The sequence below is a fragment of the Asterias amurensis genome, chromosome 11 (genome assembly GCF_032118995.1).
Source record: "Asterias amurensis chromosome 11, ASM3211899v1".
Classification (NCBI taxonomy): domain Eukaryota; kingdom Metazoa; phylum Echinodermata; class Asteroidea; order Forcipulatida; family Asteriidae; genus Asterias; species Asterias amurensis.
In genome coordinates this window covers 14264397-14291784 of record NC_092658.1, presented here as the reverse complement: position 1 = coordinate 14291784, position 27388 = coordinate 14264397, and the positions used below count along the sequence as shown (strand labels likewise).

The following is a 27388-nucleotide window of genomic DNA, read 5'->3' as shown; positions in this document are numbered from 1 at the left end:
TGCAGAGTTTGGTGGTTACGAATTCAGTAAAATCCACTCGAACTAGATCAAACATCAAACCACCGACCAAATACAAGGATTTTATCCGTAAGTAGTTTGTCACATGGCAATGGACTCTAAAGATACTGGCATGAACTCAAGAAACCAACCAACTCAAACAATTCTGAATCAAAGCAAGTTTTTACATTATTCAACTAGGGGCCACTCATCTTATACATCGCCCTCTATTGACGAGTGACAGTGAAAATCCTTGCAGCACCATATCTCAAGAAATGCAGGACCAATTTTTACACTGTAGTGAAGACTTCTTGGGGCATGGACATTAATTTTGAAAAACTGTGACCTCAAGTTTGCCTGTACTTCCGGGTCAACCGGAAGTGGGACCATATCTTAAGAGTTACACAACCGATTTAAAAACAAATCTTCAGTTATAGACGATGTGACCTATGTTTACATTCAAACTGCCCTCTGTTGACAAAACACTCTATACGTCATGTTTCGCCGGGCACTGATTTGCGCAGTCACAGTAAGATTGCGTACACTTTCTAGCTGGCTGCCAAAACATAAAGGTTTTGTCTGGCAGTATGCGCGCGAATCATGTTATGGTTTTCATGTGACGTCAGAGGTCACATCGCCTATAGACTCCTTAGGTCTTAAAATTTGTTGGGAAAAACCGTGACCTCCTTTTGACCTCTTCTTCAGGGTCAACTGGAAGTGGGACCATATCTCAAGTACTATTCAACCGATTTAAAAACTTTTTTCAGTTTTATACCCCCTTGGGCATTGGAAATTAGCCTTAGGTTACCGTGACCCCATGTCAACCTCTACTTTCGGGTAAACAGGAAGTGGCACCATAACTCAAGACACTATTCACCATTTTCAAACTTTTTTTCAGTTATGGGCTCCTTGGTCATTTTAGCACATAATCCAAGCGAAAGATAACGGAACAGCTTTGTGTTTGTTCACAAACACCTAATGTCTAGTTTCCCATTGCCTTGTGTATGGTTGTGTAGTTTCCCATTGCCTTGTGTATGATTGTGTAGTTTCCCATTGACTTGTGTATGGTTGTGAAGTTTCCTATTGACTTGTGTATAGTTGTGTAGTTTCCCATTGACTTGTGTATGGTTGTGTAGTTTCCAATTGACTTGTGTATGGTTGTGTAGTTTCCCATTGACTTGTGTATGGTTGTGTAGTTTCCCATTGACTTGTGTATGGTTGTGTAGTTGCCCATTGAGTACGGTTGTGTAGTTTCCCGTTGACTTGTGTATGGTTGTGTAGTTTCCCATTGACTTGTGTATGGTTGTGTAGTTTCCCATTGACATGTATGGTTGTGAAGTGTCCCATTGACTTGTGTATGGTTGTGTTGTTTCCCATTGACTTGTGTATGGTTGTGTAGTTTCCTATTGACTTGTGTATGTTTGTGTAGTTTCCTATTGACTTGTGTATGGTTGTGTAGTTTCCCATTGACGTGTATGGTTGTGAAGTGTCCCATTGACTTGTGTATGGTTGTGTTGTTTCCCATTGACTTGTGTATGGTTGTGTAGTTTCCCATTGACTTGTGTATGGTTGTGTAGTTTCCCATTGACTTGTGTATAGTTGTGTAGTTTCCCATTGACTTGTGTATGGTTGTGTAGTTTCCCATTGACTTGTGTATGGTTGTGTAGTTTTCCATTGAGTTGTGTACGGTTGTATAGTTCCCCACTGCGTTGTGCATGGTTGTGTATTTTCCCGTTGCGTTGTGTATGGTTGTGTAGTTTCCCATTGACTTGTGTACGGTTGTGTAGTTTCCCATTGACTTGTGTATGGTTGTGTAGTTCCCCACTGCGTTGTGTATGGTTGTGTAGTTTCCCATTGAGTTGTGTATGGTTGTGTAGTTTCCCATTGAGTTGTGTACGATTGTGTAGTTTCCATTGAGTTGTATACGGTTGTGTTTGCCATCCCATTGACTTGTGTATGGTTGTGGACTTTCCCATTGAGTTCTGTAGGGTTGTGTAGCTCCCCACTGCGTTGTGTATGATTGTGTAGTTTCCCATTGCGTTGTGTATGATTGTGTTTCCCACTGCGTTGTGTATGGTTGTGTAGTTTCCCATTGAGATGTGTACGGTTGTGTTGTGTCCCATTGAGTTGTGTACGGTTGTGTAGTTTCCCATTGAGTTGTATACGGTTGTGTTTGCCATCCCATTGACTTGTGTATGGTTGTGGACTTTCCCATTGAGTTCTGTAGGGTTGTGTAGCTCCCCACTGCGTTGTGTATGATTTTGTAGTTTCCCATTGCGTTGTGTACGATTGTGTTTCCCACTGCGTTGTGTATGGTTGTGTAGTTTCCCATTGAGATGTGTACGGTTGTGTTGTGTCCCATTGAGTTGTGTACGGTTGTGTACTTTCCCATTGTGTTGTGCACGATTGTGTTTCCCACCCCATTGAGCTGTGTATAGTTGTGTAGTTTCCCATTGAGTTGTGTACGGTTTTGTCTCCCATCCCACTGCGTTGTGTACGGTTGTGTATTTTTCCATTGAGTTGTGTACGATTGTGTAGTTTGCCACTGCGTTGTGTACGGTTGTGTTGTGTCACGAATTGTGTACGATTGTCTTTCCCAAGCAAGATCATGATATGCATACGTATGGACATGTATGTTATGTACAAGTACTTTGCATAGGAATAGGCAAGTAGGGCAACTTTGAGTGGAGCTTGACGGCAAGCCAAAAATATATCATTTTTTGATATTGTGGAGAAAACATATGGGAGTCATTTTTCACCGAAGTTCATCTTCAAATCACGTGATCCACAAGGTCAAATCCAAGGTCAAAGTAGAGGTCAAAAGGTTACTAGACCTTAACATGTTCTTACAAAAAAAGTAATGGCAGATTTGGAAAGCTTATGCAATATCCTTTCCAAAGACACCAATTTCAACAAATTTGACCCAATGGTTACCGATTTATGGTTGTTTGAATGTCAGAGGTCAGGCGCATTTTGACCGAAACCAACGAGAAAGAGCATGCCGTTTGAGCAAATTTGAAGAGGGTATAGTTTAAAAATTTATTGTTTTGGGGGGTGATTTGACACGGAATGACCCATTTAGTAACATTTTTATGTTAAACTTAAACTAAAGGAACCTTAATTACAGAATTGGTAAGAAGCAAAATCTGTGCTTCGTGCGGCAACCACACTAGAAGTCATTGTGTATAAAATGCCGCAAATGTAGCGTTGAGTACGGGGGTGAGGGGATAAGTGGAGGGCTGGGTCACAACACAAATCACTGTGCTTTTGTGAAATTATGGTATACACTTGCCCATTTCTTTTCCGTTGCTCATTATTTGTCGATCTCCCCATCAATTGTTTCCAGTTTCGCGGCGTGGGTCCCGCTAGTGGTTCTTTCCCAGTCCCTATTATTTCCTGTTTTTTTTTTTTTTCACGTTCAGTGTAACTTTCCTATCTTGATCGTTTATAAGTCTTTTTTTTTCCCTTTCCGTAGGCCTATTATAATATCCCCGGCCCCGTTAACTTGTTTGACATTCCCCTGTCCCCTGTCCCACCGTGAGCCTCTTCCCTCTTCCGTCCCATATCTAACCCAAGCCTCTGTATGTGAGCCTTCTTCCCTCGCGATCCAGAGCGTTAGCATTGTTCTTTGCCTGCCACTTTATGCCCATGTTTTCCATTTTTGGGCGGGTCCCGCTAGTGGTTCTTTCCCAGACCAGTTATACCTTGTTGCGGCACTTGCTAGAAATCATTGCGTATATAATTCTGCAAGTAGCGTGGTGAATAGGGCAGGAGGGGGGGGTTGTAAGTGGAGGGGCACTCTGAGTCACGACTAACCTTTTAGTGCTTTGTGAAATAAGAATAGTTTGGAGTTTATCGCTCAGTAAGCGTTTTATTCATTTTTATTTGGGCATCGATGCAATGCAAAATTTGTAATCAGTTTTTCATTATTCTCTTGGACCTGAATGGCCAATCGATCTCAAACTTCTACAGGTTTGTCAGTTTATGTATGGTGGATTACATAAAGTACTAACACTGCCAGCAAATAGCATAAAACAATTCTGTAATGTTCCTTTAAACTTAAATTATATGCAAAACTATGAAAAAAAGTTGTAACTTGCTTTACTCTAAAAATACACATTCAGCCTTGTTTCTATGATTTTTAAGAGAAAATGCTTGATTATATTAGTAACAACGAGTGAAATTAATTTATTTAATTTGTTGATGAGGAATGAACTCAATTTTGCAAAAACAGAACTCAGTTTGGGCTCCATTGGGCTTGGCTAAAGTGATCAGACAAACTTAATGTGACTGACAGTAATGCGACTGACCATGGTTTTGCCATGTAAACCTAAAAAGTTCAAGTTGCTGACTATTTATAAGTATCCTGTTGGATACTCATGTATAAGAGTTGTGTGTTAAATGTACTAAAACTTTTGCAAGTTTTTTAGTTTGAGGAAACTTTTGAATGGTTACAAGTGTATTTTTACCATGTCTTTTTTTTTTAGTAATGCGACTGACCGCTTTTTACAAAGCTATAACATCCAGAGTAGAAATCCCACACCATTTCTAATATCATCACTTCAAAGCCTTGGGTGTCAAGTACAAATCAGTCTATAAACTTAGTGGAAATAATATCTCACATAGAACTACTAGCACCAAGATCAAGAAATGTCACAGAAAAGTGTAATGCGACTGACCATTGAATTGCCCATATCCTTCGTCACTCGGTGACGCTCATGTTTTTATCACCCCCAGCGCAAACAAGAAAAACACGTTGAAAGGGAAATAGAGTGTGAAAATATAAATGGCCTGATCTCAAAGTTACAACGACAATATTGGCACAAAACCAGCATAAATAAAACAGGACACAATGCATAGATTGATGAACAATTTTTATTCTGACCGAGAAACGTTCTTAGTACCAATTAGTTTTAGCCAGGATTTGGGGAAAGGTGTCACAATTTACTGGAAATTAAACAATACATGACACTGACTCGTTGCATGGAACTTGGGAATTGAACTTGTATGGACCGTTCTGGCTTTCCACTTAGCTCCGCCCACCCCGCATGTGAGCAAGACACGTGTACAAGCACTCCCAATGACATTCTGCACGATTCTACCGCGCGTGCCAAATATATGCGCACGCATGACCGAGTTTGTCCGACCACAATCATTGCTGTGATTGGTCAAATGGGTGAGCGCGCACAGTTTGATTGACAGGCCGGATCGGTCCATTGTACTACTGCAAGTTCCATTGAATGGAACGATATACTAACTTAGATCTTGAAGGCCTATCACATACCTCAGTACATCAAACCCATTTTATTACTTTTCACACTGGCAAAACACTGGCAGGAAATAAAAAACATACAGTCCTATACATGAAGCTGAGACTGAGAAACTAAAAATTAAACAAATATTCAAAATTATATTACTTGGTACTTGTACTTGTATAATGAAACTTTGACTACAGTATGCATGTTCGTTAACTGAAACTTGTAGACATAATGGAACTTTGTTTTAACTTAACAGATGTTACATGAATGGTGAATTGTGTATGATACCTAGAACTTTAAAGTTACAATTGGAACATAAACAGTGCATTGCTTGCATCTTGTAAGAAACTGCGCAAAACATTTTGTTTCTTGGAACTGGATATGTGGAGATAGAATGTTACTTCATGCTTTCCTAAACCATGCAAGTTAGAATATAAAGTGACTCCTTCTAGCTACCAACTATTTACACTAAACTTACTATTGCCAACAAAATTCTTAAAAGTTCTCACCAAAGCAAAAAGATAAGACTATAAAAGGACTATTTAAATAAAAGCTATCCTAGGTTTACATTTATTATGATGAGAGTTGCCTGTAAACCCTCGTTGGTGTTACAACTTGAGGTTCAGGAAGTTTCATTCTGAACCAAGAAGAGGTCACCAATTATTTTCAGGACTTTTTATTTTGTTACAATCACACTCTTGTCTTCAGTAAATTTTGATGTCTTTTTAGTTTTTTCTTTCTATTTTAATGGGCTATCTGCTGTCTTGGCCGAGCGGTCTAGGGGTCGAAAATCTATAATTCACAGAATGTGGGTTCAAATCCTGGCCTGGTCAGTCATGACACTTGTTTTCTTGAACAAGGCACTTTATTAATGGCTTCTCTCCACCCTGGAGTACAAATGGGCACTGGGAGATGGACTGGCATCCTGCCCAGGGGAAGAGGAAATTCTCAGTCGTTTAATGCCAAGGAAACCAGATTACTACCCCGTCTTTCATCTTGGTGGGTCCTGGTTCAAATCCTACTCTAGACCTTAACCTTGCATGGTAATTGGATTTTCAGTCCCACTACTTGTGTTTTCCCCACCAGTTTGGTTTTCCTGCCACATCTAGAACTGAGATGTCACTTAAACCCTTTCTGTAGACATCTTCATACGTGTACCTTCATAGCTTTTATTAAGGGGTACTTTGTTTTACTATAAGATCTAAAATACAACAAACCATACTTTTTCTATCAGTTTACTCTACATCATTACAAATAACTTCCGGAACAGTCGGCTTGCTGATACATGTAGACTCTTTGAATTCCTGCTGGATTTTCATGAGTTTGTCTTGTCCATCCGGTTGGAGAAGCTCGATAGCAGTCAGTGCTAGAGCCTTGGCTTGAATCAACGTCGGGGCCTGAGCTTCAGGGCCACCTTTATCAGGAAAAATGAACACAGTAAATATTTAGCAATTTGAAATTACACTGATGACTCATTATAAACGATATCTCACGTCCTCCAACATCAACTGGAAGATGTAGTTAATTTTGGATGATCGAGGCAGTTAGGAATCCAACACTTACACAGTTGACTTTGGAGGATTTAGGTAGTACAAATGCACAGTTGATTGATTTTGGAGGATTCGGGTAGTAGGCCTGGGTGACTAGTGAAATTTACTATTTGACTAGTCGCACCACAAAGTTGCGACTTCAACACTAGTCACAACTAATTTTTAATTCTCAAGATGCGTTATGGCAATGTTTGTCGCTGGCGAAATGTAGTAAAATTCCAGCTAAAGGATTGAAGGATTGTGTCACTGATGTATGATTGTGTTTTGTAAGTAACATGTTGGTGTGAATAGTTGTGAGCATTGAGCAATGCAAATGTTCACCAAACAAGTAAACACAACTATTTTTGTAGTAGTTGTGGCAGCAAGATTAATTGAGTAGTTGAAAATGGTAATGGCGACTCAACTTATCAATCAAAAGTTGCAACAACTACACAAGTTGCACTACTCGCCCATGCCTAGGCAGTAGGGATCCTACATACACACTAGGTTGGTTGATTTTGGAGGATTTGGGTAGTAGAAAAACATAATAAGTTCTTGATGTTCAATCTTAATGAACCATTGTGACATGATGCCCAAAGGAGAATAATTTCTAGAAGGAAATGGGATCCTAGTCTGAAACCTTTAGGCCTTAGTTTAATATCAAACAATTACCTGCAGCCACAGCGAACTCTGGTGTGTAGGCGTCAGTGCTCTCAGTCACTGAGAACATCGGGAGGATGCAAGGAACAATATGAGACACGTTTCCAAAATGCGATGAGCCAATGCTGGTATTATCCTTTGTTAACTCGATACCGCTTTCTTGGATGTGTTTCTCATATATGGAGACAAGGTTGTCGTTGGTTACAACATTGGCGTACGACACACCAAACTTAGTTTCCACCTTTAACAAAACAACAAAAATTATGTATGGAGGAAAATTCTAAGATTGTTTTTCTTTCCTGTTTCTTTTTAGTTAAATTAATGCTGCATATTCAAGTGATGGAAACGGACACAGAAACAGTAAGTCAAACAAAACCTAACCAGCAAATAAACAATTAATTGGCTCTGAAGTAAACAATGTCAAAGACTGTAAACAAAGTCTCTTTTGTTGTTTTTTTTCTTTTCAAATTCTTACAAAAAATTTGTGTTATGTTTTATTTATTTACTTATTTATTTATTAATTATTGTTAGGGGATGTTTGCGTGTTTATTTGTTCGGATGTTTTTTTTATATTTAGGGTTTTTGTTATTGTTGATTGTGTTTTTTTAGGGTTTTTGTTATTGTTGATGTTTTTTTGGGGGGGGGAGGGGGTTGCAGAAAGACTTGTTAATTCTCGTTGTATCGGGAACAAACCTTGCACTCTGCTGCTTGAGCAGCTCCTTCCGCACAGGCTAATACTTTCCGCTTGACTACGGAGAGTTTGTCTTCATCAGGAGCCTGCAAGTAGTACATCAGTTCAGACTCCTCTGGCAGAATGTTAGGGGCAGCTCCACCGTTTGTAAAAATACCTTTACAAACAAGAACATTTGTAGAAATAAGTTTTTTAGTTTGTTGAACAAAAGTTACTTTTGGGGGGTTAATTCTATGGCAACTCTTGCTAAACAAAGTCTATTTGTTACTGACGCATCAAAGCTTGCATTTGTTTGAAGTTACAGTACATTGTCCTGAAGCACTTGTTCCTCTGTCAACCTTCTTACTTTCAAACCGCCTCACTTATTTTTAGCCAACATAACTACCTCTCTGTGAAGATTTGTCATTTTAGGAAATATTTTAATCAAAAAGAGTCAATTTCTCGGTTATTTGTGAGCATTTTTCTGGACCTCTTTGTATCAAGAGCTCGACCGGGTTGTAGCTGGACCAACTTACTTTTAAATTCTAAGATCCTAAGTGGATCAACAATAACCCTTGTTGTACTATGAGACCAATATTGCTAAAGTGCAAGCTTCAGGCTTGATGCCAGGTTTCAAAACTGTTCATGATATGGGGCATGCAATAAGTTGAATGGCCTTTTGACTGTGTTCTTTCTCTGTGACATTTGATACTCCATACAATATTTTGAAATCTGTGTCCTGAGCAGGCCTGCCCAGCACCGCCCACCGTGGCTACATCACTGGTTGTGAACATTTGAACTTGTAAAATAAATGTTTGCAATGCTTTATAATTACCGTGGATTCTGCAGTCTGGTTTTATCTGTTGCCTCATATTAGAGATTGCCTGATAGCACATAACGGCTGCGTCCAAAGCATTGTTACCATCCCAGGGGGAAGCCGCAGCATGAGATGCTTTGCCATGAAACTTGATTTTCAGTCTAAATAAAACAAAACAAAAAGTTTACTCTCATTGATAACAAAGTAAGACCGTGTTCGAATCAGCAAATAAAATATTAAATTTATAAATTCTGGTCATATCTTTCGACAGATCAAGTACCAGACCAAAAGATAGATGTCCTCGACTCCCTGTGACCTACTAGCCAAGATCCCAAGAAGATGTTTTGAGAAGGAAACCAACCAAGTACCGAGTGCTAAGTTAATGAAACCAACGATCCCTCGCACTAAAGGTTTTAAAAGGTAGGATGTGGCAAAGTTGGCTCAGAACACCGCCTATAGACCTTTATCATGGTGATGGCCATCTTGATTTTACTCCATTCCAACTCATTGTAACCAAACTGAGGCTGGACGAGACAATAATCTGGTGCCATATTTGCGCAATGAATGTTAGCATTCATTAGTGTTATGGAAACAGGGAGCATGACCAAGATGGTAACAGCGTGATAACTGTCTATAGATCTGTGCCCTGTTTCATAGGGAAGCTTTTAAAAGCAGCAAATATTGCTGAAAAACACATTTCTGCTAAGCAGATTACAGTCACATATGACAAAGTTGTTTTGCTGGTAACTTTATTCTGGTTTAGCATAACTTTTTTGTGCTTAGCTGCTTTTTTGTGCTTTAAAAGCAGCTTTATGAAACTGGGCCCAGGTGTTTCTGATCAGAAGAGTGTGGGTTTGAGTCAAGGCTGTGGCACTTGTATCCTTAAAAAGCAAGATACTTTACCATAACTGCTTGGTATTTCATGTGAAACATTAAAAGCCATACTGTAGGTCCTGTGTAGTAGGATTGCATGATTGGTAATGAACTTTAAAAAGAACATGTAATGTGGAAGTGTAAGGATTAACCAAGTTGTTTCTGGTTTACACAGCAGGCATTTTTGTGAGTTACTGTGACTAAGTTCACTTCTGAGGCATTCTTCGTTACCAGCTATGTTTTATAAAGAGAAACGTTCCATTTTATAACCATGTAATTCACATGGCATAGAACTGCTCAAAGGTGAAGTATATGTTCATCCTTACTCTGTTTTTGCCAGAAAAGTCTTGCGTGAAATATTGTATCTGGAAGGATGCGCCATCATAACAACAGTGATGTCATCGAATGCATTAGGCTGCATAAAGAGTGTTTCAACGCCACCCCCATCCTGGGCTGGTGTTCCCAACACAGTCACCTGTAGAGGCAAAAAGGGATTCAAAAACAGTTTCTCATTTGTTTCATTCACTTAATAATAAAAACAAGTTCTTATTTAGCACTCAAACAATCACCACCTCTATACACTTAACATTGTGCCCTGGCCATTGGGCCAATAACATTCCTTTAATCTTTCTCAGCTCCCTGGGGAGTAGGGGCAACTGTAGTGCTGCATAGGCTTTTTCATACACAATATCAACTTCTACACTCGCAGGTACTTATTTAAAACCCTGGGTAAAGAGAAGCAATTAAAGTAAAGTTTCTTGCTCAAGGACACAAGTGTCATGACCGAGATTCGAACCCACACTCTGATGACATAACCATCAGAACTTGAATTTGATGCTCTTTGACACCATACTGGCCACTGGGACCATTCTGCTTGCCATTTGACTACAGCATCTAAGTAGATCTGAAGGCTTAATTCTTTTAATTAATTATAATTTATATTGGCATGACGTTTGATTTCATAAAAGATCTGAATGGGCTGTGGCTTACAAGTGACTTTGGAGCTTTATGGCTGAGTGGTCTAGTACACAGTGACCATGGGATGTAAAACCTTAGTTATTGTTATTTCGCAGTTCTTATTAAACTTAACATGGAAGATAAGGAGTTTACCTCGGTGTTTCTGATTAGTTAGCATCATCACCCTTATCAACAGATTTCCCAGTGTCACAGTGATTAAGTTGCTTTTGAGGTCGCTTTAATTTTTATGACCAGAATAAATTAATTATATAATTAGCACTTTCCTGTTTTGAGAATTTGTGCTGGTCAGTTGTTTACTGTTAAGGGGGATTATGCAGACATAAAGTTACATATATTTCGCATTGTTTGTTTGGCCAGTGTTTCTACTTAACTTAACTTAACTAATTGGATTTATAAAGCGCTTTAAACACTATTTCAAAGCGCTGTCATTAAAAAAATACTTTAAAAAAAAAAGACATTAAAATGCAGGATAAACCTTTCCACTTACCTTTCCATACTTATTTCCATTTGCCTCCAATGCTGCTTTGATGGCCAACCCAGCAGCGACTCCACACTCTGCAACAAGGTTTTGACCACAAGCATGGCCAAACCCGGGCAGTACATCATCACAGTAATTACCACAAGCACGGTCAATCATGTCAATCCCACGCTGGGGATCAAACTCACAGATCACACACACATTAGGACCTGCGTCGTCGCATCCAAATGTCGCCCTGGCAATTAAAGTGTGGAAAAACTTTTCTCTTCATTTTTATGAATCAATCAATCAATCAATCCAAGGTCATTTGTAAAGTGCCAAAATCAAAAGTTTTGTTATACATTTAAGGCGCTGAATCATCTTTGAATAATTATTGTGGCCTTTTAGCATGCATATCCGACACTCAGTGATGCTCAAGGCGCTTTAACATGTATTTTTCTGCAAGGTCTGGGGACTTAGTCCGGGACTACATTTGAAATATGAGACCTCTTGCATAGCTTACAAGGTGATGTGGCGCAATATGCTGCCAATCAAACCAGGAACACCGGGGCACACCCCATCTTTTTGTGATAAGTGCAATGGGTTCTTTTAAGTGTGTTATACACAACACACAGGACCAAGAGCTTTACGTCCCATTCAAAGGTGGAAGCATTATGGTAAGCGTCTTGCTTAAGGACCCATGTGTCATGACTTGGACTCGAACCCACAGTTTGCAGAAACACCAGAGCTTGAGTCAAGTGCTCTTAACCGCTAGGTTATGAATGAAGTAAATGTCATGTGGAATTTCACCTGAAGGCCTTGTCAAGAACAAAGCTATGCTCGATGTTGAACTCTTCTTCCTCCAAGAAGTCTGTGATGATGTCATAAGGGTGGTGCTCAGCGAAGGTTACCTTAGACGGCTGTGGGGAGATGTTCTGACTAAGACTGTATAAGTCTTCGGCTGATGCATCAACCTTAGCCTTGGCTGCTTCTGTCATACTAATTGATTCTTGGGGTGGGTTTTCCGCTGAGGACCTCTTAAGGAGCTGCCTGCAAACAAAGAATATTCACAAGTTCCATAGACGTGTATGTCATGTTGTGGAAAACAATGGATAAAGTAACGTTGATTGAATTGTGTTGTACAGCATTTGTATTATATATTTGGTTTGCGGTAACACCATGTGTGTATCTACTTGCCAGGTAGAGTTTGTTCTTAGAGAACTGTCTTGCTTAATTCTACTACCGCGGAGTAGATTGTTCGGGTGCTCGGGAGACTTCTCAGTACTGAAAAGAACTGTCGTGCCTCAAATCCTATATTTGTATTATAGTTACAACACAAATGTTCTTTGTGAAAGTTCAAGTTGTGACATGACCAAAAAACAAATCGAGAAGTCAACTTTAAACTTGTCTATGCCTTGATTGAAGGTGCAGTTTGTATAACTTTTATTGCATTTTATAAAAAGTGGTCACAGCTTAATTGCATGGTTCTAAGCATTTTTAATACAATACACTGTAGTACATGATTGGTTATAAACAGGTTGACCAATAAGGATTTGTTTAAACAAACTTTCAACCAATGGGATATGATGTCTGAAGTGGTGGATTGCTTGACTGGATCCAAGTTTGCTACTTTATCACGGCTTGTATGTTTTTTGTGTGTTTGGTATCTGGCTCCTTTTGAAGAGGAATTCTTTTTCTGCCATTTGAGCATCGCATATTTGGCGCTATGTTGAATTCCTAGCTGTTTGTGCCGTTATGGCATAGCCGATATTATGTGGGAGTCAAATTGCTGTTGCCAAGTCAATGGATCTGATTATCTCTACTGTGCTTTTTCAGAACACTGCATTTTCAGAGAAATATATACAAGTTGTGTATTTTTACATTTAAGTACAGTATCAAACTAGGTGTCCGTCCTTGTAGAATTTACTAGTCCAGTTGCTAAAGGCAGTCACTTCATGGATTCATGGATTATTTAAAGCACCAATGTTATTCTTTATCGCCTATGGAAAGATATTTAAATAAATTATTAGTTTCCCCTTTGACCATAAAGACAGGCTTGCTTCATGGAGGCAACAAAGGCGAGTGCCCCCATGCCCCTAGCCATTGCCTCTATGCCCTTGAAATGCTCCAGTAGAAATGTACAACTTCCTCATAGGGTGCCCTTTACCAAGGGGAAAATGCCTTGGTGCCCTAGCCCTTTCAAAAACAAAGCATATAGACCCATTAAGCAGCAACGTTCTTAGAGGCAGTGGACAGTATTGGTAATTACTTAAAATTATTGTAAGCATGACAACTTGCTAGATAACAAGCAATGAAGAGCCGTTGATAGTATAAAGCATTGTGATAAGCGTAGTTTTTGAGAAAGAAGTAACTTTCCATTAAAATATTTGAATTTGATTTCGAGACCTCAGAGTTAGAATTTGAGGTCCCGAAATCAAGCATCTGAAAGCACACAACTTCGTATGACAATGGTGTTTTTTCCCCTATTATTCTCTCGCAACTTCAATGACCAATGACAGGTTTTTATTTTATAGCATATACACCAAGTTAGAAGACTGATCTTTGACAATTATCAAAAGTGTTGAATAAGTGTCTTTAACATTGAATTGAAATTAAAGTAATGAGGATGAAATACTGGCCAGTGACTGTCATTCTCATCTGTTCACTTCAAAATTCTGTTTCGTTGAACTGATTACCCTGCATGTCTGCCTAAGTTAGTCATTATTTGTCAATATAGATTGTGTTTGTATAAATTTTGCTTGTACAGCGTCATGAGCATCATACCTGACGGACCTGATCATGCTCTATAAGAGGCCACTATTTCTTATCTTTATTCTTACCTCCAGCGGCTTGGTGTAGGAGCTCCAGCTTGTCCCATCTTGTCACTCTTCAGATCTTTACAACTTAAACACTCCTTCTTAAAATCCAAGTAATGAAGATCTCACGGCCATACATTTACATCCACCTCATTTCAGTTAAAACATATACTTACATATGAACAATTCACAAGCATTGGTTTCTAGTATTTGAGGGTAGTGTTACAGCGATCATTAAAGTTTATGATGCAGATAAAATTATAAATAGACCCTGGATAAATGTTGAATTCGTGGACATGCTGGTAATGCACCTGACCTTTTTCTATGCATGAACATTTACTTTTTAACAAGTAAATACAACGCTTAAAAACAGTTGTAAAATTACTTCAGAAGTGCTAGACTTTAGTGCTGAATCAGGTATAAAAACCTTTAAATGTATCAAACTTTCAAAAGACAACTTTCAAATGAAAAAGGCAGAATGCTCTTGAATTTCATAGAGTGCTCAGTGACAGAGGTTTTTGAAGTTTTTGCCAGCCCCATAAAGACACCTGCATCAAATATTTCCATTACATAATTGCACTGCTTTCATGCAGGGGCCAATTTCATAGAGCTGCTTAAGCAAAAAATAGCTTGCTTATTTTACACATGTTACTGGCAAAAATTTCATGCCACATACATGTACATTGCTTGTGACTGGTATTTAGCTATTGTTTACTTAGCATAACAATTGAGTGGAGTCTTAGCTGGTAATCTGATTTTACGTAGCAAGGATTTTTTTGCTTAAGCAAAATTTTGTGCTTAAGCAGCTCTATGAAATTGGGCCCAGGTCTCAATGTAACAGTGCAAAAAAAAACACGTTTTCTTAAGTTTTAGAAGCGAAATATCAATAATTTTACATATTGGTGTATATGGGTAAAACTAAAATGAACACTCTTTATCCTCAAAACAACATTAACATCTATTAAATAAGTTTTACAGTTCTGGAGTTTCCTGCGTTACAGAAACTGTCCTTGTTGCTGTTTTTGACTCTTTTTGTAAAGTTGCCAGTTTATTGAACAAATAATTGCTCCTATGAGCTACAAATGTACTGTACCTAGATATATCATTATGGTCTGTAATATTAGTTTTTATTTCATTTTATTTGATAGCGCCGGACCTTGTAAGACGGAGTCAAAGATGGTGGTACCCATTACTGCATGGCTGTGTGATTTTAGATTAATTTAATTGATTTAATTTATTTTTGTTTGTACATAGACACAGTGATACATGTTCATGTTCAGTTTCTGTCTTTTAGTATTTTTCACAATAAATATTCTGTGAATTTAGTTGTCAACTTTGTATGTCCAAATCGTCTCGTTGAGGATTCGTTAAACCATAGAGCAAGAAACACCTAACAACAGACCTGATACTTCACGGAGGCAACACATGTGATTGCCTCCATGCCCCCTGGTCATTGTCTTGGGGCCCTTGAAATGCTCCAGAAGAAAATAACATATCCTCATTATAGGTGCTCTTTACAAAGGTGCACTTGCCCTTTCAAAAAACGAAGCATAGAGGACTGTATTATTGAATTGAATTGAATTGAATTGAACTGTAACAACAAACCATTTTGGAGATACTGTAGTTGGGTGTTTACAGACAAATTTACCTGTACCTAAAAACGTGATATACAGTTTTGTGTCCAATATATAACAAGCAACTATTAGTATTGTTAATGATATTATTATACAAACTGAACTGCAGACAGAAATTGGCTGCCAGCGCAATCCACTACCCGAAAATTTAACGCACAGTTTTCCATATATAGACAAAGACAAAGTCTGTCACAATTATGCTGGTACTGTATTTGCAGATGTTGCAATCGAAATCCGGTGGGGTGAACTCCAAAATAAAAAATCACATTATGAAGATGTATTGAAATACAAGACACATGTAGTTTAACATCCATACCCAAGCTGATGTGGGGGTTTCGTGTTTTCTTTTTGTTGGGTAAAAAAATATTATTTAAGATTTTGGGTATGATAAATTGCTTTAAATAAAATTTGCATCTTGTGTTTTGTTTTGGACACAATATCATGCTTGGGTAATGGAGTAATGGAATAATGACAGGGTAGGGTTGTTAGATAGAATTAGTTATGTGTACATCAAAATCCACCAGTGAATATTTTGTTAAGTATGCCTGGTAATTTGTGATCAATCAAAATCAGGTAATATTAGTCTATACTGTTTGAAGCGTTGAGACCACGCCAGCTCTTTTCAGAGCAAACAGTCCCTCAAATGGGATATCATTCATTGTTGTATCTGCAAGTCTACTTTTTAGTATTTATTTTATAGTTACTTCTTATTCTTCACACTATGCAGTCAACAGAAAACCTGCATCAACTTTTTCTTATTAAAAATCACATAATTTTCATAATTTTCTTCAAAACAACATTTGGATTGTTTCTGTTTTTTTGTTTCTGATCAACCAGGCAAAGATCACCTATTACTCATCTCAAGTGCAAGAATCATCAGGAGATCAAAAGAAGCTCTTCAAGATAATTGGTAAGTTGTTGACTCGAACCTAAAACCCCTGTCAGTGTCCTTCCACCCACTTTATATAATGATCAGTACTTGGCAAATGAATTCCAGAAATTCTTTGTCACAAAGATTGCGGACATCCGCCCCTTACAACGTGCCGCAGACAATGCCGCATCATCACCCAGAGGGAAGAATGTTTGAGCCTGCCACTGTTGTTGAAATTCAAAGAATTATTATGAAGTCTTCATCAAAATCCTGTGTGTGGGATCCAGTTTTGACAGCCATCATGAAGCAAACATTAATGCATATTTGAACCGTACCCTACTGTTCTTGTAAACGAATCTATCAGCTCTGGTTGTTTCCCGATATCATTGAATGGTAGGACAGTAGGAGGGTTGACTGTTTACTGAGTATGCTTTCAGCACATTATATCATACTGCAAGCCGGTATGGTTTAATATTGAATGGTAGGACAGTAGGAGGGTTGACTGTTTACATTTCATGCTTCCAGCACAGTTATAATAATACTGCAAGCTAGTATAGTTAAATATTGAATGGTAGGAAAGTAGGAGGGTTAACTGTATACTTTCATGCTTTCAGCACATAATATCATACTGCAAGCTGGTATGGTTTAATATTGAATGGTAGGACAGTAGGAGGGTTGACTGTTTACTGAGTATTCATTCAGCACATGATATCATACTGCAGGCTGATATGGTTTAATATTGAATGGTAGGACAGTAGGAGGGTTGACTGTTTACTGAGTATGCATTCAGCACATGATATCATACTGCAAGCTGGTATGGTTTAATATTAAATGGTACGACAGTAGGAGGGTTGACTGTATACATTTCATGCTTTCAGCACAGATATAACCATACTGCAAGCTAGTACAGTTAAATATTGAATGGTAGGAAAGTAGGAGGGTTAACTGTATACTTTTCATGCTTTCAGCATATGATATCATATTTGTAAGGTTTAATATTGAATGGTAGGACAGTAGGAGGGTTGACTGTTTACTGTTCATGCTTTCAGCACATAATATCATACTGCAAGCTGGTATGGTTTAATATTGAATGGTAGGACAGTAGGAGGGTTGACTGTTTACTGAGTATTCATTCAGCACATGATATCATACTGCAGGCTGATACGGTTTAATATTGAATGGTAGGACAGTAGGAGGGTTGACTGTTTACTGAGTATGCATTCAGCACATGATATCATACTGCAAGTTGGTATGGTTTAATATTGAATGGTAGGACAGTAGGAGGGTTGACTGTTTACTGAGTACACATTCAGCACATGGTATCATACTGCAGGCTGATACGGTTCAATATTGAATGGAAGGACAGTAGGAGGGTTGACTGTTTACTGAGTATGCATTCAGCACACGATATCATACTGCAAGCTGGTATGGTTTAATATTGAATGGTAGCACAGTAGCAGGGTTGACTGTTTACTGAGTATGCATTCAGCACACGATATCATACTGCAAGCTGATATGGTTTAATATTAAATGGTAGGACAGTAGGAGGGTTGACTGTATACTGAGTATGCATTCAGCACAACGGATCATACAACAAGGTGATTATGGTTTAATGTTGAATGGTAGGACAGTAGCAGGGTTGACTGTTTACTGAGTATGCATTCAGCACACGATATCATACTGCAAGCTGATATGGTTTAATATTAAATGGTAGGACAGTAGGAGGGTTGACTGTATACTGAGTATGCATTCAGCACAAGGCATCATACAACAAGGTGATTATGGTTTAATGTTGAATGGTAGGACAGTATGAGGGTTGGCTGTTTACTGAGTATGCATTCAGCACACGATATCATACTGCAAGCTGATATGGTTTAATATTAAATGGTAGGACAGTAGGAGGGTTGACTGTTTACTGAGTACACATTCAGCAAATGGTATCATACTGCAGGCTGATACGGTTCAATATTGAATGGAAGGACAGTAGGAGGGTTGACTGTTTACTGAGTATGCATTCAGCACACGATATCATACTGCAAGCTGGTATGGTTTAATATTGAATGGTAGCACAGTAGCAGGGTTGACTGTTTACTGAGTATGCATTCAGCACACGATATCATACTGCAAGCTGATATGGTTTAATATTAAATGGTAGGACAGTAGGAGGGTTGACTGTTTACTGAGTACACATTCAGCACATGGTATCATACTGCAGGCTGATACGGTTCAATATTGAATGGAAGGACAGTAGGAGGGTTGACTGTTTACTGAGTATGCATTCAGCACACGATATCATACTGCAAGCTGGTATGGTTTAGTATTGAATGGTAGCACAGTAGCAGGGTTGACTGTTTACTGAGTATGCATTCAGCACACGATATCATACTGCAAGCTGATATGGTTTAATATTAAATGGTAGGACAGTAGGAGGGTTGACTGTATACTGAGTATGCATTCAGCACAACGGATCATACAACAAGGTGATTATGGTTTAATGTTGAATGGTAGGACAGTAGCAGGGTTGACTGTTTACTGAGTATGCATTCAGCACACGATATCATACTGCAAGCTGATATGGTTTAATATTAAATGGTAGGACAGTAGGAGGGTTGACTGTATACTGAGTATGCATTCAGCACAAGGCATCATACAACAAGGTGATTATGGTTTAATGTTGAATGGTAGGACAGTATGAGGGTTGGCTGTTTACTGAGTATGCATTCAGCACACGATATCATACTGCAAGCTGATATGGTTTAATATTAAATGGTAGGACAGTAGGAGGGTTGACTGTATACTGAGTATGCATTCAGCACAAGGCATCATACAACAAGGTGATTATGGTTTAATGTTGAATGGTAGGACACTAGGAGGGTTGACTGTTTACTGAGTATGCATTCAGCACTCGATATCATACTGCAAGCTGATATGGTTTAATATTAAATGGTGGGACAGTAGGAGGGTTGACTGTATACTGAGTATGCATTCAGCACAAGGGAACATACAACAAGGTGATTATGGTTTAATGTTGAATGGTAGGACAGTATGAGGGTTGGCTGTTTACTGAGTATGCATTCAGCACACTATCATACTGCAAGCTGATATGGTTTAATATTAAATGGTAGGACAGTAGGAGGGTTGACTGTATACTGAGTATGCATTCAGCACAAGGCATCATACAACAAGGTGATTATGGTTTAATGTTGAATGGTAGGACACTAGGAGGGTTGTCTGTTTACTGAGTATGCATTCAGCACATGATATCTTACTGCAAGCTGGTATGATTTATTATTGAATGGTAGGACAGCAGGAGGGTTTGATTTTCCTGGCTGTAGACTTTTGCAGGAATTTTTCAGGTGGTTTGCCTATTTTACATAAATTGAGTTATGTGATAATTAAACAAAGACATATACAAATGTACTCTAGCTGTGACACAAGTCAAAAAGGAAAAAAAAATCTTAAGAGTTCTTAATCTTTCATATTTGTTTTTCTTCAGACGCCTGTTCAGCCATTAAAGCTGAGAATGTGCAACAAACACCAAGACATAAAACAGCTTTTGTGACAACAGAGCAACTTTTCACACTTGCTCACAAACTTGGACAATGGAATGAGCTGGCTATAAGACTGGGTATGTCTCAAGGAGATATTAACAAACTGAAAGAGGAACACAAGTATGACCAATGGGCTCAGGTTTTTTACATTCTAGACAAATGGAACATGAAGGAATGTCCAAAATCTACTGTTGGATTATTACATACAAATTTCTGTGGGACAAAAACTATTGATAAAGACATGTATGCCTTTCTGTTGGAATAGACATACATGGGAATTGTCAAACTCCAATAAATCAGACTGCTTGGTAGCAGGTATGAAACTTCACAGACAGGGCTGGGAGCAAAACCCTCTTAATTATTTATAGTAATCTTATTATGTGTTACATAAAAACTTACTTGGTAATGAGCAATGGAGAGCTGTTGATAGTACAAAACCTTGTGAGAAACAGCTTCTTCTGAAGTAACAAAGTTTGTGAAAACGAGGTAATGTCTCATTCAAACAATAAAAGACTTCAGCTGAAGCCATTTATTGTGCTTCTGAGAGCACACAGGGTCAGGGACCAATTGAGTAAATATTTCACAGAATTGTTATTTGATGCAAAAATGTTAGTTTGGGTACATCAAATGAAAATACTGGTCTTTGACAATGACTGATTGTGTCCAGTGCCTTTAACATCATGCTTTTAATGGGATTGTCTTGTATCATGTTGTCAGGGAGTAAAAGCGAACGGACATTAACAAACACATAGTTCCCTCGATTTTGATGATGGGATCAGGAAAATGTGGCACTGTTGAAAAGATGGCCCTCTGGCACTTGTGCCCTCTGGCACTTGTGTCTTTAGCAAGACACTAAACAAATTCCTCTTTTAAAAAAACAGACGAAGTTCAGTATTAAAAGCACTGGACACTGTTAGCAATTACTAAAAATAATTGTTACATTATAAACTACTTGGTAAAGAGCAATGGAGAGCTGTTGATAGGATAAAACACTGTAAGAAACAGCTCCCTCTGAAGTAACTTAGGTTTTGAGAAAGAGGTAGTTTCCCACTCAAATATTTATAGACTTTAGCTGAAGCCTTTTATTATGAACCTGAAAGCAAACAAAGTAATAGAACAAGCTTAGGGTATCTTTCTTTCATTATTCACTTTGATGACCAATTGAGGCAACATGTTTACAGGTTTGTTATTTTATGCATATCTTGGGATACATCAAGTGATATACTGGTCTTTGACAAGGCGTTTCCAGTGCCTTTAAGATGAGTTTATATATAATTTATCTTAATTTGATATAGAACAAGAAATGCAGATCACCTAAAGAATTTAACATTTCGCTGATCAGTTATAAAAATTGATTATGTTTATTATCAACCCAAAACTGTTTTTTTTTGTTATATATTTTTACCATGCAATGTTCTATTTTAGTGAATGATATGCATTATGCAGTACATATTTTACAGTAAAATTTATCTTAGATACGAAGCATTGTTGTATATCTGTTTACTTGAAGTAATTCAGATTGAGATCATAAAGAATAATGTCCGGTAATCAATAAAAAGATCACTTAGAAGTATTGTTGAGATCTTTCATCAACAATTAAGTTGATGCAAAATATAAACTTACTTTGTAGTTGTTTATTTAAATTGTGTTAATTGTAACAGGAAAGACCTGGTGGCAATAACGAGAACCAGAGCTGAAGACCAAAAGAACTGTGTTTGAAATGTCAAGACGTCTCGGGTTCTTCTGAGAACCATCACTTCTTTCAAGAACTGAGAACTACCTTTTTTTACCAATATACCCTGATGTTTTTTTAGCACATAGTTCTGTCTAAAAATCACAGGCATATTACTGGGATGGGATTTGAACCCACAACCTTTGCAGTTCTAGAGGAGTGTCATACCAATAGACCACTGAGATTGCCCGGTACCTAGAGTACCTTGTGTGTTGTACTGTATACTCATCCAAGTTGTGAACAAAAATCACGTACATATTACTCGGGTTGGAATCGAACCTGAGACCTTTGCAATTCTATTGCAGTGTCATACCAACATTGGCGCGTCTATGGGTAAAAGCCAAACTGATTAATCTCATCTCAATGCAAATAAGACATCTATTTGAGAATTACCTTGTTGTCTTTTCAAAAGTAGTTTCTTAATTACTTCTAACACCAAGCATAGTTTGAAGAGCACTCCTTGCTCTAAAGATCTGGAGACATATGGCTTCCCTGATGGGTTCCTTCAACACCCTGTGCATTTTTATAATGCCGTTCCAAAGTTTTATAATTTTTGTATTTAAATATATTGTCATTTTTGTTAAAATGTTGGCCCTACCCCGGTACTGCAGTGTGTACTAACTTTGTATTTTATCTGTGTATTTGCCACAGAATTCAGCTTTGTGATGCCAGTTGTTTTAATAAAAAATGAATGAATGAGAATGAAAAACTATTGTGTGTGAAAACATGAGTCTACTTCAGGCATTAGTCACCGACCAGTGACTAGCTAAAAACTTTATTGACCAGGGTATTTTAACTGACCTTTCTTTCTGTAAAACTATACTTTGTTTACTTCGGAAAGGTATAGAAGGCATTCCCAATGATCAGATGAGAAATAAAATAAGCTTTTGTCAACCATGCTTACCAACAAAAAGGACCAAAAAAAAAAAATTGTATGGACTGGGCCAGATTTCATTATGCATATAAGCACACAAGTTTGCTTAGCATGAAATTTCTTCCTTAATAAAATCAGGATTAGCAACGACATTTCCGCGTGATTTTCAGGACAGGCAAACATTATTTGTGCGTAGAGGCTTTTTTAAATTGGGCCCTGACGTTTCGACCCTAGCAGAGTCTTTCTTCAAGGTCTAATTACAACAAAACAAACATGAGCAGGTAACTAAAAGTTGACCTGTTCATGTTTGTTGTGAGTAAAAAAAAAATCCCTTTCGGCAAAAATCGGGTCATACATGTTAAAAATTTTGACCAAAAGAATTTGATTAATCACTGCGATAGCTGTTACTTCTTAGAAAAACCTGTAGGCCCTATTCAGAGGCATTTACAAATGATCAATATCTAGTTTTTACTATTTGATCATAGTGTGCTGCTGTACCTTCTGCTGAGGTTGGACGTCCAAGAAAGTTTTATGCAAATTAGTTTGAACTGGAGTTGCATCACACGCACATTAACACCTTCATGAACAATTTTCTAAAAATTATTATTGTGGCATATTGTAAACAAAATCCATCAATTTTTACTTTAGCAATTTTGATTAGGGTAGGCCTAATGTAACTTTAAAAAAAAAAACAAAAAAAAAAAACGAAACTGTTTATGACCTATTGATGAAGATTGACCAATGAAAACGACTGTTTCGGAAGCCTTTGGATTTAATCCACGGCGACTCACGCGTAAACATGAGTTTTAAAGTCAAAATGGACGGCGTCAACTCGACCTGATCTGTGATTTATTTCTCAACAAAATGAAGCTTTTACGTATTGCCAAAGACGCAAAACTACCACAAAAGCGTGATGGTGAGTTATAGATTTGATTTTGATAATGGTGGCTTAGATTTGTAGGATTTTGTCATGATTATTTTGAGTTGAATGTGGGGCCGTATTCGACACTCTGCTAATGTAGCCTAGCCTGGTTTGACTCGATCCTCCTTGCATGCAACGCGACGGAGTCCAGATGAACCATTTTACAACCTAAAATGTCATTTTTGCAGCTGATGTTGTGCGGTGAATAAACTTCCCAGAGCATGCCTTCTAGCCCTTCAAAAACTAAACAACCTATTTCGTATATACATTTTATTCCTGAGCCAATGTTGTAATGTCTGCTTAAGTTTTCCAAAGAACATGTATCCTCTGCTTACCAGTTATCACGCTATTATGCCTTTTTCTTTGAATTGGGAAAAAAATAATGATGCAATATATCAACCGATGCCCTAATTATCTTCATTTGTTAATACGAAGTATGCAAACATATATTAAAACTTGATGGACATTGAAATGTTCACACCACACACCGATCTTCGATGACTTCAACTGGCCCCATTTGTTTTGAGTTTTTCCTATTTTCACGGCAAACAAGAAAGTATGGTTTCCCGGTGAAGCCATACATGGAAGAAACATCTGCAGTGACAAGTGTTCTTTGAGACTCTGTGTATGACTGTATAGCCAGCAGTTGCCTTCATTTTATTCAAAATATTTTTTTATTAAATTTTTAAAATTACCATGGTAACTTGCAAAAAATTTTAAAAAAATAAAACAAAAATAAAAAGTGTGAACAATTACTGGCTTCAAAATCTGATTTCTATTTATTTTTTTTCTACTATTTTTCTTAATATTTATAATAAAGCGTATTAAAAAACAGTGATAATTGAATCAACAAGCTGATGTTTAAATTTTAATATAAATAATAGTATTGATACGAGGGTTACAAAATAAAAATCTCAAACAATATTAGAAAATGATATAAGGCACATGGCTTCTTTAAGCCTCGGTATTTTTCTTTAAGAATGCTCAGCAAAACATTCAGTCACATGATTTTGATCATCATGAATTGTGAATTGAAATAGCGTTTGATGAAACTTTTTCGGTGGGCAAATATTTTTTTATGGCCTCAACATTATGACATCTTTTTGTACCTTGTAGAAATGCCTAAAATACCAACTTTTTTTGCATTTACAAGTGCAAATGACCAGTGGAGCCTTACGTGTTTCTAAGTTTTGGTCAAAGAAGAGGAGACTCTTTGCTTGGCAAATAAACCCACACAATTTTTATCTAGGGACTGTTTACATCGCGCACAGAGAGGTAAAAGATTTGCCACGATATTAGGGACACCTCGAAAACAGGACCTCCTACGATATTTGACTTGAGCCCTTTAAAAACCTGCTGGTCCAATGTTATTTGAACTCTAAAACTAAACCCAAGAGGATTCTGCACCGTCTCAACGCTTGAAAGCGTTGCTTTGCAATGCTTAAATTTTTTCACAAACATGTCTTCAGTCCCGAATTTTTTTTCAAACTTCACGCTAATTCAATGTACATAACATAGTCCTGCGCCAATTTTGCAATTGTTTCACAGAGCATGTGTTTCTGAGTTCCTTTAAAAACTTGCAGGTCAGATGTTTTTTCTTCTCTCGAACTGAAACCCAGTGAATTTTGTGCCGTCTCAACTCTCAAAAGCTGTTGTTGTCCAGTCCCTTAAATGGTGTGGACTTTTTGGCTTTCCTCATGTTGTCTAGTCGCTAAATGTTTTGGGCCCAAATGATAGTTGAGCTCTCAAATTGTTCATGAGCTGTTGTATTGTTTCTTAAATTTTCCCCAAGCATGGTACTTTGAGTTGAAATGTTAATGACAGTCTATGCTATTTTGTTTGTAGGTTATTCGTGGGTTGAAGAGCAGTATCTACAACAAGTATCATGGACAAAAGCTTCCTTCATGAGAAGATGTTTTTATCAAGCTCAACTTGGATTGTCATATTTGGGACAGCTGTGCATCACTCATTCCTTTTCTAAGGTATTTTGAAACTGTGAATTCTTCTTAGTGTTGAAACCCCGGGCAATGATTTAAATTTCTTAAATTGCTCCAGATGATGATGTCTCTTAGTTGCCCCAAGCACATGTAGTAACAGTCCTTGAAAACTTGCCACCATTGGGTTGGCTGCTAAAATCTACGAAGAATAAGTTTTTGAGTACCTTAAACTTGAAATTTAAAATTTGTTGAGTCCCATTTGAACTTAACAACAGTGGATTCTGCGACATCCTCAATTATCTAATGTTATGCATTGCATAAATGTTCTCAAAATATGTTTTCCAGTCCTACAAGACTTGCCAACCTAATGCCTATTAGCAATGTATAAACTTCTCAAACACACTTTTTTCCAGTCCCTTATAAACTTGCAGGATTAATGTTTTTAAACTCTCATACTAAACCCCCCTTTGTTTTGAATCTGCGCCGTCCCAACTATCGAAAGCTGATGTTGTGCAGTGCTTAAGTTTTCTAAAGATCTTTTCTCCAGTCCCACAAAACTTGTCACCTAGTAATATTCCAACGTAAAATTTAGTCATGAGCCTCTGTTGGACGAATGTCTGCCAAAGTTTTCATGTTTTTCAAAGCATATGTTGTGGAGCTCTTAAAACTAAAACTTGCAGTCATGTGGGTTTTTTCTACTCTCAAACTGAACCCTGATTCTGTGCCATCTCAAAGCTTGAAAGTTAAAATTAAGCTAAGGCAGTGGACACTATTGGTAATTACTCAAAATAATTATAATCATAAAAGCTTTTTTTATTACGAGTATTGGGGAGAGGTTGATAGTATAAAACATTGTGGGAAACAGCTCCCTCTGAAGTGATGTAGTTTTCAAGAGATAAGTTATTTCTACAAACTTGATTTCAAGACCTCAGATTTAGAACTTGGGGTCTCGAAATCAAGCATCTGAAACCACACAACCTTTAGTGAGAACACAGGTGTTTTTTCTTTTATTAATACCTTGCAACTTGGACAACCGTTTGAGCTCAAATTTTCACAGGTTTGTTATTTTGTGCCTTATGTTGAGATACACCAAGTGTAAAGACTAGTCTTTGACAATTACCAATAGTGTCCAGTGTCTTTAAAGGAACACGTTGCCTTGGATCGGTCAGTTGGTCTTTGAAAAGCGTTTGTAGCCGTTTTTTATAAAATGCATATGGGTAGAAAGATGTTGTAAAAGTAGAATACAATGATCGATGCAAACATGTGTGGATCATTGTATTCTACTTTTAAAACATCTTTCCAACCATATGCATTTTGTAAAAAATTGTTACAAACGCTGTTGTTTTGACCAATCGTCCGATCCAAGGCAACGTGTTTACGTTTAAGTTAATGTTCTCCAGTCCTGCAAAAATTGCCAACCTAATGATACATCAACTTATAATGTTTTCCTTGCGCATTATCCTGTCTTTACAGCTACTGCTGGAAAGAATCATCAGCCATCATGAAACCTAGATCCAATCCAGCTGAGGCAGATCCCAAGCTCCAATAGATTCTATCAATCCAGGTAAGTTTTCAGCAGTTCTCTTTTTTTTATTATACAAGTATCCAGTACGCAGCAATTTTAAATTTTCAACTCTACTACCTGTAAGCTTTAAACAACTGTCTACTGAAATAAAAAGATTTTAATCACGGTGACCTTCATCAATAGAACACACTGCCATTGAAATAAAACTAATAATAATAAAACGTCAATCTTCCGAACCAAATCTGTTCACGTAAGAAGAATTGTACCTATTAGGACAATCTGAGAAA

General features: G+C 37.7%; 1 protein-coding gene and 1 long non-coding RNA gene across 3 annotated transcripts in view; one reads left to right on the top strand and one right to left on the bottom strand.

The window, feature by feature from the left end:
* LOC139943688 (uncharacterized) overlaps positions 1-22552 on the top strand; it is a 46773-nt gene extending 24221 nt beyond the window's left edge. For both annotated transcript variants that reach the window (XR_011786879.1, XR_011786880.1), the window contains 4 exons: positions 7758-7804; positions 9203-9351; positions 16527-16599; positions 20057-22552. This is a non-coding gene — a long non-coding RNA (uncharacterized lncRNA). The remainder of the gene's footprint in view (positions 1-7757; positions 7805-9202; positions 9352-16526; positions 16600-20056) is intronic.
* Positions 4888-14317, bottom strand: LOC139943674 (xaa-Arg dipeptidase-like). Its single transcript, XM_071940413.1, has 8 exons — positions 14080-14317; positions 12050-12289; positions 11270-11495; positions 10131-10279; positions 8950-9092; positions 8138-8292; positions 7457-7685; positions 4888-6669 (listed from the first exon to the last, which is right to left on the bottom strand). The coding sequence occupies exons 1-8, from the start codon at positions 14115-14117 to the stop codon at positions 6491-6493; spliced, it is 1359 nt and encodes a 452-aa protein (XP_071796514.1). The 5' UTR covers positions 14118-14317; the 3' UTR covers positions 4888-6490.
* Positions 22553-27388: the final 4836 nt, after the last annotated feature.